The sequence below is a fragment of the Scleropages formosus genome, chromosome 17 (assembly GCF_900964775.1).
Source record: "Scleropages formosus chromosome 17, fSclFor1.1, whole genome shotgun sequence".
In the NCBI taxonomy this organism is placed as follows: Eukaryota; Metazoa; Chordata; class Actinopteri; order Osteoglossiformes; family Osteoglossidae; genus Scleropages; species Scleropages formosus.
The window spans coordinates 8,691,382-8,707,732 of record NC_041822.1 but is presented as its reverse complement, the minus strand read 5'-3'; the positions used below and the strand labels follow the sequence as shown (position 1 = coordinate 8,707,732).

The 16,351-nt window shown below is 43.4% G+C and overlaps 1 protein-coding gene across 3 annotated transcripts in view; it reads right to left on the bottom strand.

The window, feature by feature from the left end:
- Positions 1-1,659: 1,659 nt before the first annotated feature.
- Positions 1,660-16,351, bottom strand: part of ddx31 (DEAD (Asp-Glu-Ala-Asp) box polypeptide 31) — a 31,318-nt gene continuing 16,626 nt past the window's right edge. For all 3 annotated transcript variants that reach the window (XM_018759310.2, XM_018759311.2, XM_018759313.2), the window contains exons 18-21: positions 13,383-13,467; positions 10,765-10,876; positions 6,999-7,182; positions 1,660-2,729 (exon numbers count right to left, since the gene is read on the bottom strand). In XM_018759310.2, the coding sequence (XP_018614826.1) occupies positions 2,591-2,729; positions 6,999-7,182; positions 10,765-10,876; positions 13,383-13,467 (520 nt within the window). In that variant the 3' untranslated portion in view covers positions 1,660-2,590. The remainder of the gene's footprint in view (positions 2,730-6,998; positions 7,183-10,764; positions 10,877-13,382; positions 13,468-16,351) is intronic.

Sequence of the window (16,351 nt, the reverse complement as noted above, 5' to 3'; positions counted from 1 at the left end):
GACTCTCATTAATCTCATTGATTCGGAATAAAACCAAACAAAACAGCCTTCACGTCGAATTAGGAGTCAATCAAAGGGCAATTTGCACGGCGGACCGAGAGCGTCCGCGCAAAAAAAAAAGAGAGAAAAAAAAAAAAAAAAACGCCCGTGTTCTTTCACAGGACCCCAAAAAAGGAGCAACGCGATTTAATCCTTTACTATATCACAAATTACACAACAGAGCAATTTCAGAAGAGCGCAGCGCAGCGCAGCGATCCCAACAAGCCTCATTAGGAAGAGCTCTTCAAACAGCAGCAGCAGCGTCTGCGCGGGGTACATTAATGGCTTTATACTCCGTTAATGGCATTTCTTGGAAAAAATGCGCAATCAGAGTGGAAAGCAAAAGAAATACTTTAGCAGAGTTCCTCGATCAAGAAACGATCAGCAGTCATCAGTATCCAGAAATCATGTGTGTATTTCATAGGGCTCGGATAGCCAGGCTGCGTGGGAAAAAGGGAGAATAATTCCCAGACCGACTCCTTAAAGCAGATAAGCAAACAGAAATCGCGACGGACGAAGAGTGTGATGACAGACGACTTTGCAGCGCACATGTGCACACAGGGCCGAGGGGGGATATTAGCTGGTGCTCTGCGCCCTGCAAATTACATTGGTTCTCTCGTGGGTTTGGACACAATGAGAACATCTCCAACATGTGATCAGCAGTTACTGTCTGTTCCTATTTCCCCCACTGCAGTTTGACCAAAGAGCGTCTGTCCTAGAGAGCAGCCGAGCGCTGAAGAAATTAAGAGAGGTGTGAAACCATTGTCAGATACATATTAGAGGCTGCCATCCAGTATTTTCAGAAGGTGAATCTAATGTAGAGGGTTGAAGCCCCAAGTCAGGCCACTGAAACCAGGGGGAGACTTTTACATTGCTAGCCCAGCAGAACTCAGCTCACCGCGCACTCATTAAACTCCGGCACGAACGCACTTTTTCGAATGGAAAGCTACAGAGCTCATCAAACCGCAGGAAACCTATTACTCAGAACACAGATCTGCGCGCTCTGGCAGGGTAGCGCTTCTGAAGACATACCATTCGTTGGCACCAGGACGCGGGCACCAGAGCAAGATGCACTTGGCGACGGGATGTTCCTAGAGTTTGGCCTCTGGATTTAGCAGAGTAAACCTTAATCTGGTCTTCTAACCATTGGACTCACTAGTGTATACTGCAAAGCAGCCGATGTTTACTCTCCATGTCAGTGATCACAGTAAAGATAAGAGGACATAGTATCTAGGCTGCCCATGTAAACAAGGGGACACTTCACAGGATGTTCTATTCTCTAATACGCTGCTTTCCAAATGTTAGAAACTTCTGCAGCATATGAGCGAGTTACCTGTGACATCTTTAACCTATTTTTTTTTCTTTTAAATTGTGCCTGTACTATCCAAATCGGAGAAAGCACAACCAAATAAATATGAATTCTGTGTTCAATTGCACTGCATTCTAGTAAGACCATTTATACATATATTTTTCTATTAAAATAAAAAAAAAACTCATTTAAAATGTACTAAATTGAAATAATTTGATTTAGGCTCAGAAATTTCAAGTTTCATAATATTCGTTATGACAGAAAAAAAAAAAACTTGCAAACTAACAAAAATTCTTAGTTTTAAAAACAATGCAAATTATTCCTGGATGAGAAAAATATGACACAATCTCTCGGGAGCTTAACAAATGGGAAACAAGCTTTCTTGTTGTCTGGTTTGTTGAAAGGGGTAGAACAGTTTACGCTGTCATTCCAGTGCCCATTAAACATGCTGTAGTAAACAATTTTACATTTCTGTAATCAGTTATGATTTTCATTGTTTCAGTGGAAGGCAGTAGGAACACAGCCATCACCATTAGAATATTATTTACCTTGTCAACATTGAATAGTACACATTTCTTAATGTTGTTTTTGCCTGCTAATTGTTGACTGTGAGAAACGGGGGGGGGGGGGGGAGACGACTTCTTTAAGATGCAGAAAGGTTTAGCAATGGCTAAACAGTCCATGCAGACAATATCCACTGTAGAACGGAGCGGGGGGAGACACAAAAGGTATTAAGCAAACTGCATGTGATCAACATCAGCAAACACAGCCTGCGGACTCACAATGTGCAGTCAAGCCCACCTGGCACAATGTCTGCCGTGCAAATCCACAGACCCTCGATACATGAGTAAAACCACAGACAAGGCTAACGGACATTCTCTGTGTAACTAAACGTCTGAAGAACAGAAACAAGTTTTGTGAGATCTGAATGCGTTTTGGTATTCAGCATATCATTTCAGAGATACAACATAGTCTAATGTACCCCAGTTTCCCTGGAGAATAGCCATCATTAAGCAACAGCCCAACAGAAATGGTATACCAGAAGACAACCCCGACAGGCCATTGATTCCAGCGCTGCCATGATTCTGGCTGTGGTGAGAGCGCTCAAAGTCTGGTACGTGGATGAGCTGACGAGGTCAAGGTGAGCACGCCGCAGCCCTGTTCAGAGCGCTCGCGCAGTGACGTGTTTGACCCCTGGCTCCACCTGCGGTTGAACAGGGCAGAGGTGCTTTTGGCTGGCTGCTAGCTGACCCTCTGCGTCCCTTCCTCCATCTGCTTCGGCTTCTTCTTCCTGGGAGCGGAGATGCCCTCCAGTCCGCTCGCATACTCAGAGTGCAGGAGGCTCGCCGCTCGCTCCTTACGGCTCAGCGTCTTGGAAGGGCTGCAAAACGGACGGATGGTTCAGCGTGGTGAGTTAAATGACCCGAGTCAGTCAAGAGCGACTTCCCTAAGGCTCTTTTCTGTGCATAAAAATCTCTGCCTGGCCTGAAAACATGAGGAAGGAATAGAAGGGGTGAGGAAATGAGCATCCAGCAATCAGCTGCCCAACGAAAGAGAATTACACACTGAACTGAGTGTCAGGGTGACCGGCTCCGGCTGACAATTAATGATTGTCAAAGGACTATATCAAGACAAATGGGGAGAAAGGAAGAAAAGGAAGGGCCCATGAAGGAAAGGCACTGTGAAAAGGATTCCCTCAGCAGGTAATAACAGACATACCCCCTGTGGATGGAGACAATATAAGGCAGGTTTCCTTTATCTAATCTATAACTCCTGGGGGCTGATGAATAAGATCTGCTCACATCCCACTTCTCCCCCACAACAAACCTCCCTTGAGGAGCCTGGAGGAACCAAGAGCATGAGGAACATGAGTCATTTACCCAATGCAATGACACCAACCAACAAACCCTGTAAACCAGATTTGTGTCTCTAATACCCTCAGGACTCTAGAGGAACCCCTGGCGGCTGGGAGGTACATGTGCGCACACTCTTCCACAGCCTTCTTTTATGGCAACTCCATCTCCCCAATCATTTCTGAATGTGTGTATGGTTTGATACTTTTTAAAAGATAAATATGTATTTAATTTTTCATTTAAAGCACAAGGGATCAGGGCAGTGTTCACTGACCAGAAATTTATGTGTATTGGTAGTACCTCTGGCTGTAGAATACAGTGTAGTTAAACATAAATAATCTATGTTACAAGCATAAATAGTTTACGGTTTTGTCATGCGATCGGGTTGCTTTAGTGACACGGCACATAAAAACATCTTTCGTTCTTAGCAAATATAAGCTAAGTGATCATTCAAAAATATAATACAGGGATTCTTACCAATTCAGCCTTTAGAACTAAAAACAACAGGGGGAAAACGGGAGTTTAGCATTTTTGGCCACCCAATGACTGAGAGAAAACCTCGCTATGTGAAGAGAGTGTGGTGGTACACAGTTATTTACAGTGCTATTGTGCCGAGGGTGTGTGTACGACTTGCACATGAAGAAGATGTGTTCACGTGTCCCTGATTTTGATTATGTCTTGCTGGGTGTAATTAGCTCATTAAAGGGTGTGTGCCTGGACCAGGAGAGTTCATGGCACAGACGTTGATAATGAAGTCTCCACTGACAGAAGAGCAAGCTCAGTCCTGGGCAATGTGCTGACAGCTTGGGTGTCACAGTCCAGCTGTGTGAGAGAGTGCCTTTCAACAGACCCTCAGGACATATCACAGCAGGCATCACAGTGGAGTTACAAAGATGAATGCACAGGAGGCCCTGGGTGGAGCAAGGGTGGAGTACACGTGCAGCCCCATTACTGGAGCATTGAGCCGACAACCTGACTATAACCTTTGTCGCAATTCCTGTCACATTAGCTGAGCGACATCACCTCGCACACCTCACTCCTGCTCCACTGCAACATTTGTCCCTTCACGTGCCCCTCGGGGACATGGGCACTGTTATTCGTCTGCCCCCAGGGCTCCATTTGCAGACTTTAATCCAGGTCAGCAGGCCAATTATCAGTGTTTTTTTTTTTTTTTTAAAGAAAAGAAAAGAAAAAAAAAAAAAACACCACACATACTGCCTCTAGCGATCAATACTGCACTGGCCAGGGGGTGAAGCCATAGGGGCGGATGACTGGAAGCGCAGTACGAATGGTGGGCCACTAAGGTCAAGTGACCATCAACTGACACACTGAGCGTGACAAGTGAGTGACCATATTTTGACTCTGTACTTGCCATGGAATGCCCCAGGGCTTCGCCGACAGCCAGGCCACTGAGCTGGACCCGAGAACCTTAGAGCATGAGCTACAGCTGTCACCCAAAGCTAATGAGAGGATTGTGCAACAGACAGAGGCGCAGGGCAATAAAGTTACAGGACTGCAGGGAGCTCGAAGGAAGCAGGCATAAAATGAGCCACTGCTGGCTGGTAAAGTCTTGGTATGTGTTTGAAAGCAGAAGATGACCAATTCACTTGCAGAACAGGCACGGAAACAGTCAAGCATCTCAAGCACTAATATGCAATTCATTACTGGAGAAATGATACTGAAAATTTCCTCTCCACGTAAGTCCCGAAGAAAGGGAAGAGTCAGCAGCAGACACTCTGCTGGAGAGATCAGAGCGCTGATTTATGGAACTGAAGCAATGCAAGAAAAATACGTGGCTGCTTTCCCAGCCCCTGAAAGGAGAAAAGGGTGCTTTCATTCTCCTTTGTTGACGTTTGTTAGCAGTGGCAATAAGAATGAAGATCCAGCGGCTTGACTATATGTAACAGAATAAAAGAGGAAGCGACTTCAAATGGTTATCAATTAAATTGCATTTGCCATGTAGAACAGCTAAACTACTTTGACTTGTAAGGGTCCCCATAACTGGATGAGACATCTTTCCTCAGTTATTGCTTGTACACGTCTGCTTTTATGCCCGTCTTTTATTAAGCAAAGAGAAAGTGGGTGAGATTGTGGGAATTGTGGGTGGGGGGGAAGCAAAGACAAAGAAAAGTCCTTAGTGATGAAATCACCACAAGAAGTGGCTGCATGGGAAGCCAGTGGAGAAATGCAAAGGAACAGAAAGAACGCTGTAAGTGGCAGTGATGAGGAGAGTGCGAGTACTCCCAAGGACCTGAAGCAGGGTGGTTTTGCTACCACTTTCATTTAGGGCTGGCAATTCTCCGCTTGCTGCCTCCTGCAGTGACAGTGCCCTACAGCGCTCCTTACATGAACTTGTGTTCCAGACAACTGCTGGGCTAATTTTGGGGAGAAAGGTGTCGCTCGGACCCCTCCCTGCAGAGCACATGGACCCTCTAAGCGCAGTGAACCTAGTCTGGAAGAAGGCGGTGGTAACAGCGGCCAGGTCAAGACTTGCACGCTGACCCCTGGGGGCACTCCAGACGTCCACTAATAACTGCAATCGAAGGGGGGCTGCAAGTCCAGTGGCAGACTCATTACAGAGTGACACCTAGCAACCGATCAACCGCCTACAACAGATATGTATCCATGAAACACTACCCTCCCTTGCTAGAACATTCAGCAGTATCCCCTTCACATAGCCTTAAGGGAGAACTCAGTGAGGCCATCATGTGAGATCCTCAGCGCCCATCAACTGACGTGTTCAATATTTAAACTACTAGAAGCTCAGAAGGCAAAATATCTGACGAAAAGAGCATGTCTGCTCAAATCCAAATTAAAAAGACAAATAATTGGTACGAGTATCAATGTAAAGCCATTAAAAAAAAAACATACATGAATGTGTGGAACTTTATGGTTTTTGGTTGCCAAATAGGAGCTAGACCAAGCAATGTGGGGTGAGGTTGGATCTCCTCTTGCTTGTCCCTGGCTCTTCAACCTGCTCCAGAGAGCAGGCTCCCTGTTGGACACTAGCCAAGCCTCCTGACAACCAAACATCACCCCTTCCAACGAGCACTGGCCAGCTGCACTGCTGGCTGTGTTTGGACAGGAGACACAGAAGAGCAGGACAGCAGACCTACGGTGAGGATATTCCAAAATTAGAAGGACAAGGAGATTCATAGAAAAGTAGATGATGGAAAACTGTAGACAGGGAGATGCTAAAGAACAAGATCTAGTTGGAATAACAGAAGAGTGAAAAGAATCATAAATGTCTCCCTTCCTCCTTGCCCGAGGAGGTGAGGACAAGGGAGTAGGGTAGACCACAAGATAAGAGACGCATGCGATCAGAACATATACATTATATAACAGGCCTTACGGCAGGTACGATGAAGATTACCTACAATTATGCTCCCTCGCCGGGCCAGGTGAGCCTGAGGAGGTCACTGCCTCTCAGAGTTGGGGGTGGGGTGCCACATAGCAAGAAGGGGTAGAAGTGCAGAAAGAGGAGGAAAACCCTACAGTGACCACATGACACGTGGTTGAGACATTTCTGCATGTGCCTTGAGTTACCGGCCCTCTTGAAACAGTCTGAATAAGCTGGCAGCTGCAGGAGATTCCGGGAAAGGGCTCAGGAACTTTCCCTACTAGCTGCAGAAAGTCGGGGGAATGACTATGGAAGACGCATTCTAGCCCCTTGCTCGTAGGAACACTGGCATACAAGTAAAATGGCCTTATGGACACGACAGACTTTACATCATGTGGATGATGCAGGGAAAACTCCTGCGCCTGGTAGGCAAGAGCACACCCCTTCCCAGACTTACCACGTCTTCCTGGGAGCGTCCTTCCGGCTTTTCTGCGACCCCCCCGCAGCTGTGCTCAGACCTTGCGGCGCGTCCCTCAGTCCGAAACTCTTGGCTGCGTGGCCCAAGTGCAGGCTGCGAATGTGGAAAATGCGCTTCAGGCCGGCAGGGTAGGTGGTGTAGGCCCGCAGGAAGGACTGCAAAGCTGCACACAGTGAAACACGGAGGCAAAGTAAACGGCAAAAATCTACAGAAAAGATCAAACTCATTAAAAGAAACTAACTTTACTGCCCTCAAATACATAACAAGGGTGAGAGTTATGAAGGTCGAAAGTGTATTTTTTATAGAACACCATCAAGACACATAATATGGATAAACTGTTAGAAGGCTACTGAAGACTTTGGAGTCATGAAAAATGCTACGTTTACAGCTTTTAAACCAAACGCCCATCCTGTATCAGTACATGCTTGTCCAGTGCAAGGTTGTGGCGGTCTGAAGCATATCTCAGAAGCAGGAGAATCTCACACACACACTACAGTTAATTTAGAGTCACCAGTTCAGCTAAAACAAATGTCTTTGGATTGCGGGAGGAAACCACCTGGACAAAACCCACACAAACACGGGAAGAATGTTACGAGCCATTAGCACTAAATATTATGCCGCCATGGAGGCCTTTTCAAAATAAAACTTAAAATATTTGAAATCTGGAAATTGAAGATTTTGGGGAGTATTTTTATAAGCTGCAGTGTGTTGCTGATGATTATATCAAGAGCACGAAGATGCCGCACCTTTCTTCAGAAAGAGTTAAAAACTGTTAAAGAGTTTAAATGTATTCCCAGCTCCACTCCATCATGGCACCACCGTGACCACTGAGAGACTGAGAACACCAGGGGCAGGGTGCCTCGATGCTGGGCCTGACATAGAGGCTCCCGGGGCCAAGCAGCGAGGCGAGGCTACACTTTTCCCTCGGCTCATCTGCTCCGAGACTTCATGGCCATTCTCAGAGAGAAGACAATCCTCAGCTATGAAGCGCACCTTTGCAAGCTAACACTGACTTTTACTGAGACCACTATGCAAAGGGCCAGCGGCAGAAATCTGTGTCAAGAAAACCACATTGTTGCAGCTGAATGAAATTTCTTCCGACTGAGCATCAAAATGTGCGAACTGGCTACGCTCCCGACCACAGACAGCATTCTCGGCCAAGTCACATCCAGTTAACCTCACAATCTTCATCTCCGATGTACAAATGTTCACCGCAAAGGCATTACACACAGTGCGGTGTGAGCACTTCTTGGTACTTTATCTTTCCTTGGTATAAGCTTTGCATTGGCTCCATGTTCCCAGCGAGCAAATGAATGATGACTTTTTCTATGCAGAGGGAGAGGTGGTTTTAACTTGTAGGTTAATATCGGTTTGATCAGACTTCATGTGCTTACACAAGACAGCAGTGTTTACGAACTGTAATAATGACACTTTGACCAAACGGCACCTGGGTCATGGTGGGGGGACTGGGCTTTGTCTCTGGGGGCGAGGGGAAAGACAGGCACCAGCTCAGCTCAGGGACTAAAGAAGAACGTGGAGCACCACCGTGCCCGCCTTATGTCTGGATTTACACAGCAGAGAGCATTCCAAATTCTAAACAATATATTAATTTGCATTTAGCTGACACTTTTGTCAAAGGCACCTTACACCACACTGAACTGTCTACAATCATTCATTCGTTTATACAGTAATTAATTTACACACACAGACACAATAGGGGCAATTTAGGATCAGGAATCCACTTGAAACATGTCTTCAGAATGTGAGATGACAATAAAGCATCTGGAGGAAACCCATAGGAACACTCCACACAGACCAAGCCAGATTTGAACCCATGTCCAAAGCTGCAGGTCACAGGCGTGAGGCATCAGCGCTACCCGCTGTGCCATTGTGCCACTGACCAGTTGCATCACTAGAGGGGTGAGGACCGCACCGGGTGACGCCTTCAGAGGGGGTGACACCAAAATAATTTTCTATAAAATTTTTGTGCAGTGTTTCAGCAGAAATGTATTGTTTTTTCTTTTTAATAAATCCCTGCAGTTAGTTATAACAACAAAAACATTTTTCGTAAGCCCAGCTTACATGTATCAATATACCTACAAGGCTAAAACTCTATGCTCATTTACTTTTTGAACCTTCTAATGCGCTCTGCTCAGAGCTGTCATTATTACCCAATTACAATGACGCTTCGAATCACGTGGTTCCGTTTGCACGTGCTGTTATTTTCGTTGCTTCTGGTGTTTTAATAGTCAGTGATTGCATGAAATTTTCCCGTGTTTTAGCTACAATACTGTGGTAATTACTATTTGTGAACTTATATCAATAATGTTAAAATAAACATAATTTTGATGTAGTTCTTAAACGTTTTTACTTCAAATTCTATTGGTTTCTTACAGAATTTTCACTTTAACCACATGAAACTATGTAAACGTACATACTCCGCTCACCCTGCAAACGACCTCTTTAAACTGGTCCCTCTGCAAGGCGATACACAACAATTCACTCACACACAAGAAAGAAAAACAGCTTCTTCCGCAGAGCTGTGAAACAGTTGAACATGGCCTGATTTTTATTGTATTATACTGTATTATCTATTTATTTACTGTATTATCTGTTTAAACTATTTCATTTTCTATTTTTATACTTAAGTGTTTGTGTTTTATATTGTTGTATAAAGAACTCAGGGAGTACCACTATAATTTCGTTGTATTGCACAGCAGTACAATGACAAAGTCTTCAGTTCAGTTAGGCTGTGCATATGATATTGTAATTTAAACGTAAAATTTTAATTTTGCTAGTTGTTTATGTAGGGGCACAGTGGTGCAGCAGGTTTGGCCCGTGCTCGCTTTGTGGCAGGTCTGGGGTTCGAGCCCTGCTTGGGGTGCCTTGCGGCGGACTGGCATCCCATCCTGGGTGTGTCCGCCCCTCCTTCGGCCTTGCGCCGTGCTGCTGGGTTAGGTTCTGGCTCACCGCGACCCTGCTCAGGACAAGCGGCTGTAAACATTGGTTGGTTAGTTGTTTATGTCCCTACTATAGCCACTACATTCAGTGAAATACGGGAATTACAATTTATGAGTAACATTAGTACAAAAAAACATTACTAAGGATTCTGTATGGTCTGGTATGGGAGGAGGTCCATTGGGGGACACACCATGAGTTACCGCACTGGGTGACGCCAACCCTAGTAATGCCACTGCTACCCATCACATTACATGGCCTGGGACACAGCTACATCTTCAGGATAATGTCGCTCATTATACATTTCATATTTCCGGAACCAGGAGGAAAGAAAACTGTGCTATAAGCAGCAAAAAAACCAAACATTATTGCTTCATTGAGGCACCGATCACAATCTGTTGGAACAAGATGGAAGGTTATGGAATCTGCAGCTATCCAACATAATGCATGGTCCAAGTGTAGTCTGTAGTATGGTGTATAGGACTGTTACTGCAAGACATGTTACTCTACATTACTATCATTACAGGAATTATCTGGCTGAGCTGTGACAAAACAAAATTATTTATTTTAAATAAATTATATATGTTTTACATTCTATATATGAAATGTGGGCAAAAATAAATACCTTAACTCTGGGGAGAAAACCTTTAGGACCATACTCCATTGAAACTTACTCTAAGGTAGAACATTTCTCCTAAAATCTGGAAAATGTTACAATTTGTACACCATATGTTAGAATGATTCATATTAATTGGATTAAACAAAGGTAACACTGGTGAGAGCAAACCTTTCTTGGCAGATTGGACAGAATTTTTGTTGGCATGAACAGCATTCTCAAATTCGGTCTGCAACACCGTGGCTCTTTCTCGTACTTCCTGCTCAATGGCCCCTGCAGACTTCTGCATGCAGAGAAAGAGAATGTTGGGGGGGGGGGGGGAAACTGCACAGCCTAGACACAAAATAACCGACTTCAAATCACGCTCATACACAAGCACACACATGCACACACACACTTGAAGAAATAATTTTAATAAGGTTCTAACAAGAATAAAATGAAACTGTAGGAGGTCACAAGGCTAATCCTTTCAATATTATGAGACTCAAAATAAGCAGCATATAGGAAGAGAGAGAGTGTGTGTGTGTGTGTGTGTGTGTGTGTGTGGTGGGGGTGGGTAGGCCAGTAAGGGACATGTTCCACTGAGGCAATTATATCCCAAGTTACTTGTGTTTCAGAATGGCAAGAACAAACATGCCGTCCCACCTTGCGTGCAAACATAAACAGTATAAAATTCAGAGTCAAGTTCAGAACTTCATGGGGGGGGGCAGGAAAAATCTTGCATTTCACTAAAAATATGCTCAAAAACAACATTCAGCTCCAATTATCACCGAAAAAACTAGGAAATACAAGTGAACAAGCTTTCGGCTAATTATTTCTACCATCGGCACTCATTAATTATGCACACTACAGTAAGCTAGCACATTCAAAAATACACTTTGCTGGTGCTTATAAACAGAGAAGGGTGCCAGCTACCCTCGAAAGGTTCCATCTGTCAAAACAGGGGAGCGCAGCCCTCTCCATCTAGCCATTTCCGCACATTACATTATTCATCACATTATTTATTTGTTTAGCAAATTCCCTCACGCAGGGCTATCTTTTTTCAGCACGCACACACACACACACACACACACACACACACACACACACACACACACTTCTGCACTTCATTTTCTTTATTCATGAATTCTACTGGGAAAACACCAGTGACCCCGTTGGCATCCGAACCTATGACCTTCTAGTCACACATAAATGGCACGACGTACAAATAAACAAGAAAGGACTGCACAGACATGCGTACACATGCTATATGGCAGAGCTGTTTAATATTGATGACTAGACTAAGGATTCAGAGTTTAGGTAAAGTTTTTTTTTTTTTTTTTTTTTTTTGCATTCGGGGGCAGTCATAGTGGAAAGGTTGCCAGACAAATATAAATGCAATTGATTTGACTAATTTAGAAAAATGCAGAAAGGACCATCTGTATGGTGACGTGTAACTTCTACAAATACATTTACCTTCCTGCAGGTGATCACATACAATACAACGGATGTGAATTGACGGAGGGTTATGGGGTTGTTTGGCACGTGAAAGGTAAAGCGACGCTTGTGTTCCGTCTTGTTACTGTATACGCTTTCTCTCTGGACTCACTATAATCCCCTCACTGACACCCTGACTCCTGGGCTGCAATACAGCCATCGGCAGGCATTAGAAATCCCCACTGTGAGTACGAAAAGGAAATTAAAGGAGGATTAGGGCTAGCTGACGCTTTGGAGGACGTCCTTTTTCGAGGTATGGCGCTCGCCGCTATGATGTTCTAATGCACACACAGAGTGCACATGTTATCTTAGAACAGATTCTGAACATAATCTTGAAATAACACACTGCAACATTCTATTAAAAACATCACCACGGTCAACATGTCAAAAAAGACCAGTAACTACATTAACCGTAGGGTAATGTGTAACCCAATTAAATTGGCATAAGAATGGCTTTACCAGCTTTTTGGTGTAAAAACCTTCCTGATACACTTGGGTTTCAGAATTGTAGAGAGACTCTTAAGACTTTGTGCAATTTATTTAAATAAAGATCTGAATAAATACTCAAATGGAGCAGGTAGTGCTCAGTGTTTACACATGCAGAGTGTCTCCTGATGTATGAATGTGATGCCAAATGTTTACTTGTCCAAGACTTAACACACCACACGCTGGCAATTGTTGACTGTGAATTTGTCCTAAAGCAGGGTTGATGCTAGTGGTTTTGGAGCCCTTAGGCAAGACAAAACAAATTATTTTTAGATATAGATACATATGGACAATGAAGGGAAAACAAAATAATATGTAAATCAGTGTATTTCAATGTATTACTGTTAACACGTAAAGATTATACAAGCACAGCACACAAATTTATACTTTATTGATTGAAAACGAAACTTATTACCCAGACTGAAATTTGTAAAGGGAACAAACACATACTATCCACTGCATAGACTAACAGTTGGAAAATGTTACCTACAAAGTTGCAACATTTCAAGGACATGGAATGATAATGACATTATATGAGGTTTACATGAAAAACAAGGCAGCAGATCTTAAATTTCTTAATAAAATGTTTTCTTTACAATTAAGCAAGATTTTTAAATCAATTCTTCCAAGATGAAAATTTTTCAATTTTAGTAGCAAAATTTGGGGCTCCTATTCAATTCTACCTAAAGGGAATTTACAAACTGTCCTACATACAAATATCCTTTGTGAAATTATTTGTGCTGTTAAATGGAAGTCCAACATCTTCAGTTAAATGCCTTTATTAACTGAGTGCTATTATATTAAGAGTAAACAGTGTTGTTCCTTACCTTGTTGCCCCACTTCCCCCTGCCTTTGAATTGGTCATCCAACATGAGGTTGGCCAAAATATCCTGCACCTTCATCTCTGACATGCTGTAACCAACAGGCAGAAGCAATAAGCACCACAAAGAACTCTTAACACATCACTTTCAGGTCACAGCTTTGTCCATGTACACAAATACGAGAAACAGCATTGTGGCAACCCAATTATTTCTCCCTATTTATTCTTTAAACCCGTAAGAAAATATATCGTCATGAGTTTTGCTCGGAGTGGCAATTAGGTAATTAATGTGTTGCAACTGATAGACGCTCCTGTAGGAAACAAAGCAGCTGCTCCCTGCTGCCACTCAGCCACGCTCCTGGCAGATGAGCGATGAGACTCTGGCACTCTGTTCATACGTTAAAGACAAAACCTCACTTCTGCTATAATCAACGCTTAGAAGAGAAAATATGATTAATAAAATAATGGCTTATTAGGACTCGGTATAGGGGATTCAAGCTTCAGCAAGAGGCAGCACAAGTATAATGGGAGGGTTGGAACCCTTTACTCTGGAGTATTCGTCCACCCCCTTCTGAAGTGGTGGAACTGGCAGCATTATCAATTATCCAGAGTGGAGTGGTGCTGTACTTCTAGAGTTAAATGAAGTTGTCAGTGCTGTCTCCTCGATTTTCCCTGTCACGGAGGCAGACGGCAATCCTGCGTGACGGCGCTCACAGGGGCCGCTCGACGGCTGCCGCTCCGCATCTCTTCGGCAATTCATCAGGTCTGTTCTCCGCCGCTCGTTTGGAGAGATGGCCAGGCAGACTGGATCACCTTCCAAAAGTACCGCAGAGGACTAGCGGCTGGGCCGTCCAGCCCCACCGGCAACCCCGAGGCCAAGGCCGGAGGTTCCGTGCCCTGGTGGGGGATGGAGGAGACAGGATGGCCCTACTGGAACGAGTCTCCCACCCGCTGCCCGCTTGGAGAGAGAACTAAAAACACCTGTGCCTGTAACCCAGGGGCCAGTAACTCCAAGAGGCTGTAACCCCAGGGGCTAGAAACAACCTCCAATAGCCACAGACCGGAGCAGTGAGAAAGGGACACGCGCAGGACTGCAGTGACCCTCTCAGAGGATGCAACGCTGAAGGGCACCAGAACAGTACTGGAAAGACGGGCCATAGGAACACATTACAAGGGCAGCGAAGTGCATAATTGAACAGGGGGATAACAAGCTTTCTGCGCTTAACTATTTATTTCTAATAAAAAAATAAAGGTGGCATACTTACAAAGAACTCGTTTTCTATTGTACCCGTCACGCTACGCATTTTCGGAAGCCACAGCAGCATCACCGTACACACCCAGATTTGTTAATTTCACTTCGAAATGGTCTCCCCGTAGTGTTCTTGTTTAAAATGTAGAAGCACCCACAACACGTTTTGATATGTTAACTTATTCGTTAGATATTTCGTGGCATTTGGAGGAAAATGGTCAACCAGGGTTCTCTCAGAACAAAGCGATAAAAGCGATATTTATTACATATTTTATTTGAGAACCCTTTTGACCTTGCCAAATTGTAACTGCTGAGCATACTAAAATGATGGAGTGTTATTTCCACATAAAACATACTGTACATAAAGTAACATAAAAAAAGACTTAAAGTATAAGCGAGGTGAAATGTACCATGTAAACCGCAAGAAAGGGAAAAAATATTGACAATAACAAAGGGGCATAAAATATGGGAAACTAACCATTTTATCAGATTAAGAGATACTTGAACTTAATGAATTTGTTATAAAAATGTTGATTTTTTAAAAATTAATTTAATGGTTTGAAAACCAGTAATACCCTGACTTTTTGATGTAAGGCGTCATTACTTTATGTTACAACCAGAAACAGTTGCACATTTCCTGCCCTCATCAGAAAAATTAAGCTTAGTAAATTTACAAGTTAATTTGTAAGTGAGCAACAAACTGGACAGTGACAAACACCCAACTTTGCACATTTATAGGGCACAGCACTTCAGCTGTGTATTCTGATGCTAGGATGGTGATGGGGGTATGGAAAAAGAAAAAAAAAAGAAACTGCCAAATGGAAACGTAGAAGAGATTGCTATATATATACACACACACATATAAAAAAAAAAACACAACTCTGATTTAACACATAAATGTCTTGCCTGTGAGAGGCCTTAATTCTCCAGGCGATTAGGCTACATTTAAGCAGACTATTCTAAAGAACCGATGTCAATTCTATATTTGTGAGTGCCATCATATGTGAAAAAGCAGCACACTAAGTTTATGCCTTAAACTCAGAGGTGCCCCTGAAACGACTCCTCTCGACACAAGGATTCAGTCTTCCTGAACTTTAGCTGTTTTACACTGATGGCTATAGGTACGCAGTTGGTGAACGCTGCTCTTAACACACTACAAGGTCATCACAATACTGCATCGTTCAATTTTTTTCCATTGCTGCTGTAATAATTTCAGCAGTACAACACAATAAATTATAGGTCTACTACAATCATTCATTCTGTAGACTAAAAATTCTGGAGTCATCATTGCCAAATGGTGTAACCAGAGGGAGCCATATTTGCCCAATAGTCCAGGGGCCTTTTAAAATTGCAACATTTAACTGCCCTTTTAATTCAACTGAAATAATGATGCAAGGCATGCTGGTAATATAATACATCTGTTAATTTTTTTTCCTGGAACATATTGCATTGTGCCCGTATTGTGATTTCTCCGCATTTTACCGTAGCTCTCTATTTTACTGTATTCCAAGTTTTGTGTACTGTCTCACTTTTACTACAACAAAAAAATGCATATCGGTGAAAATGTGTAAAGAAACATTAAGAATAGCTCAATGTATTTTACCCAAAAGGGTAAAAACAGCTCTCTCTCTCTCATAGTCTCTCTCGTATGAATACACAAAATCAAAAACTAGCGAGCTGACAGCAGATAACGGGCACAGCTTTAGCACCGTTGGATCAAACAGCCA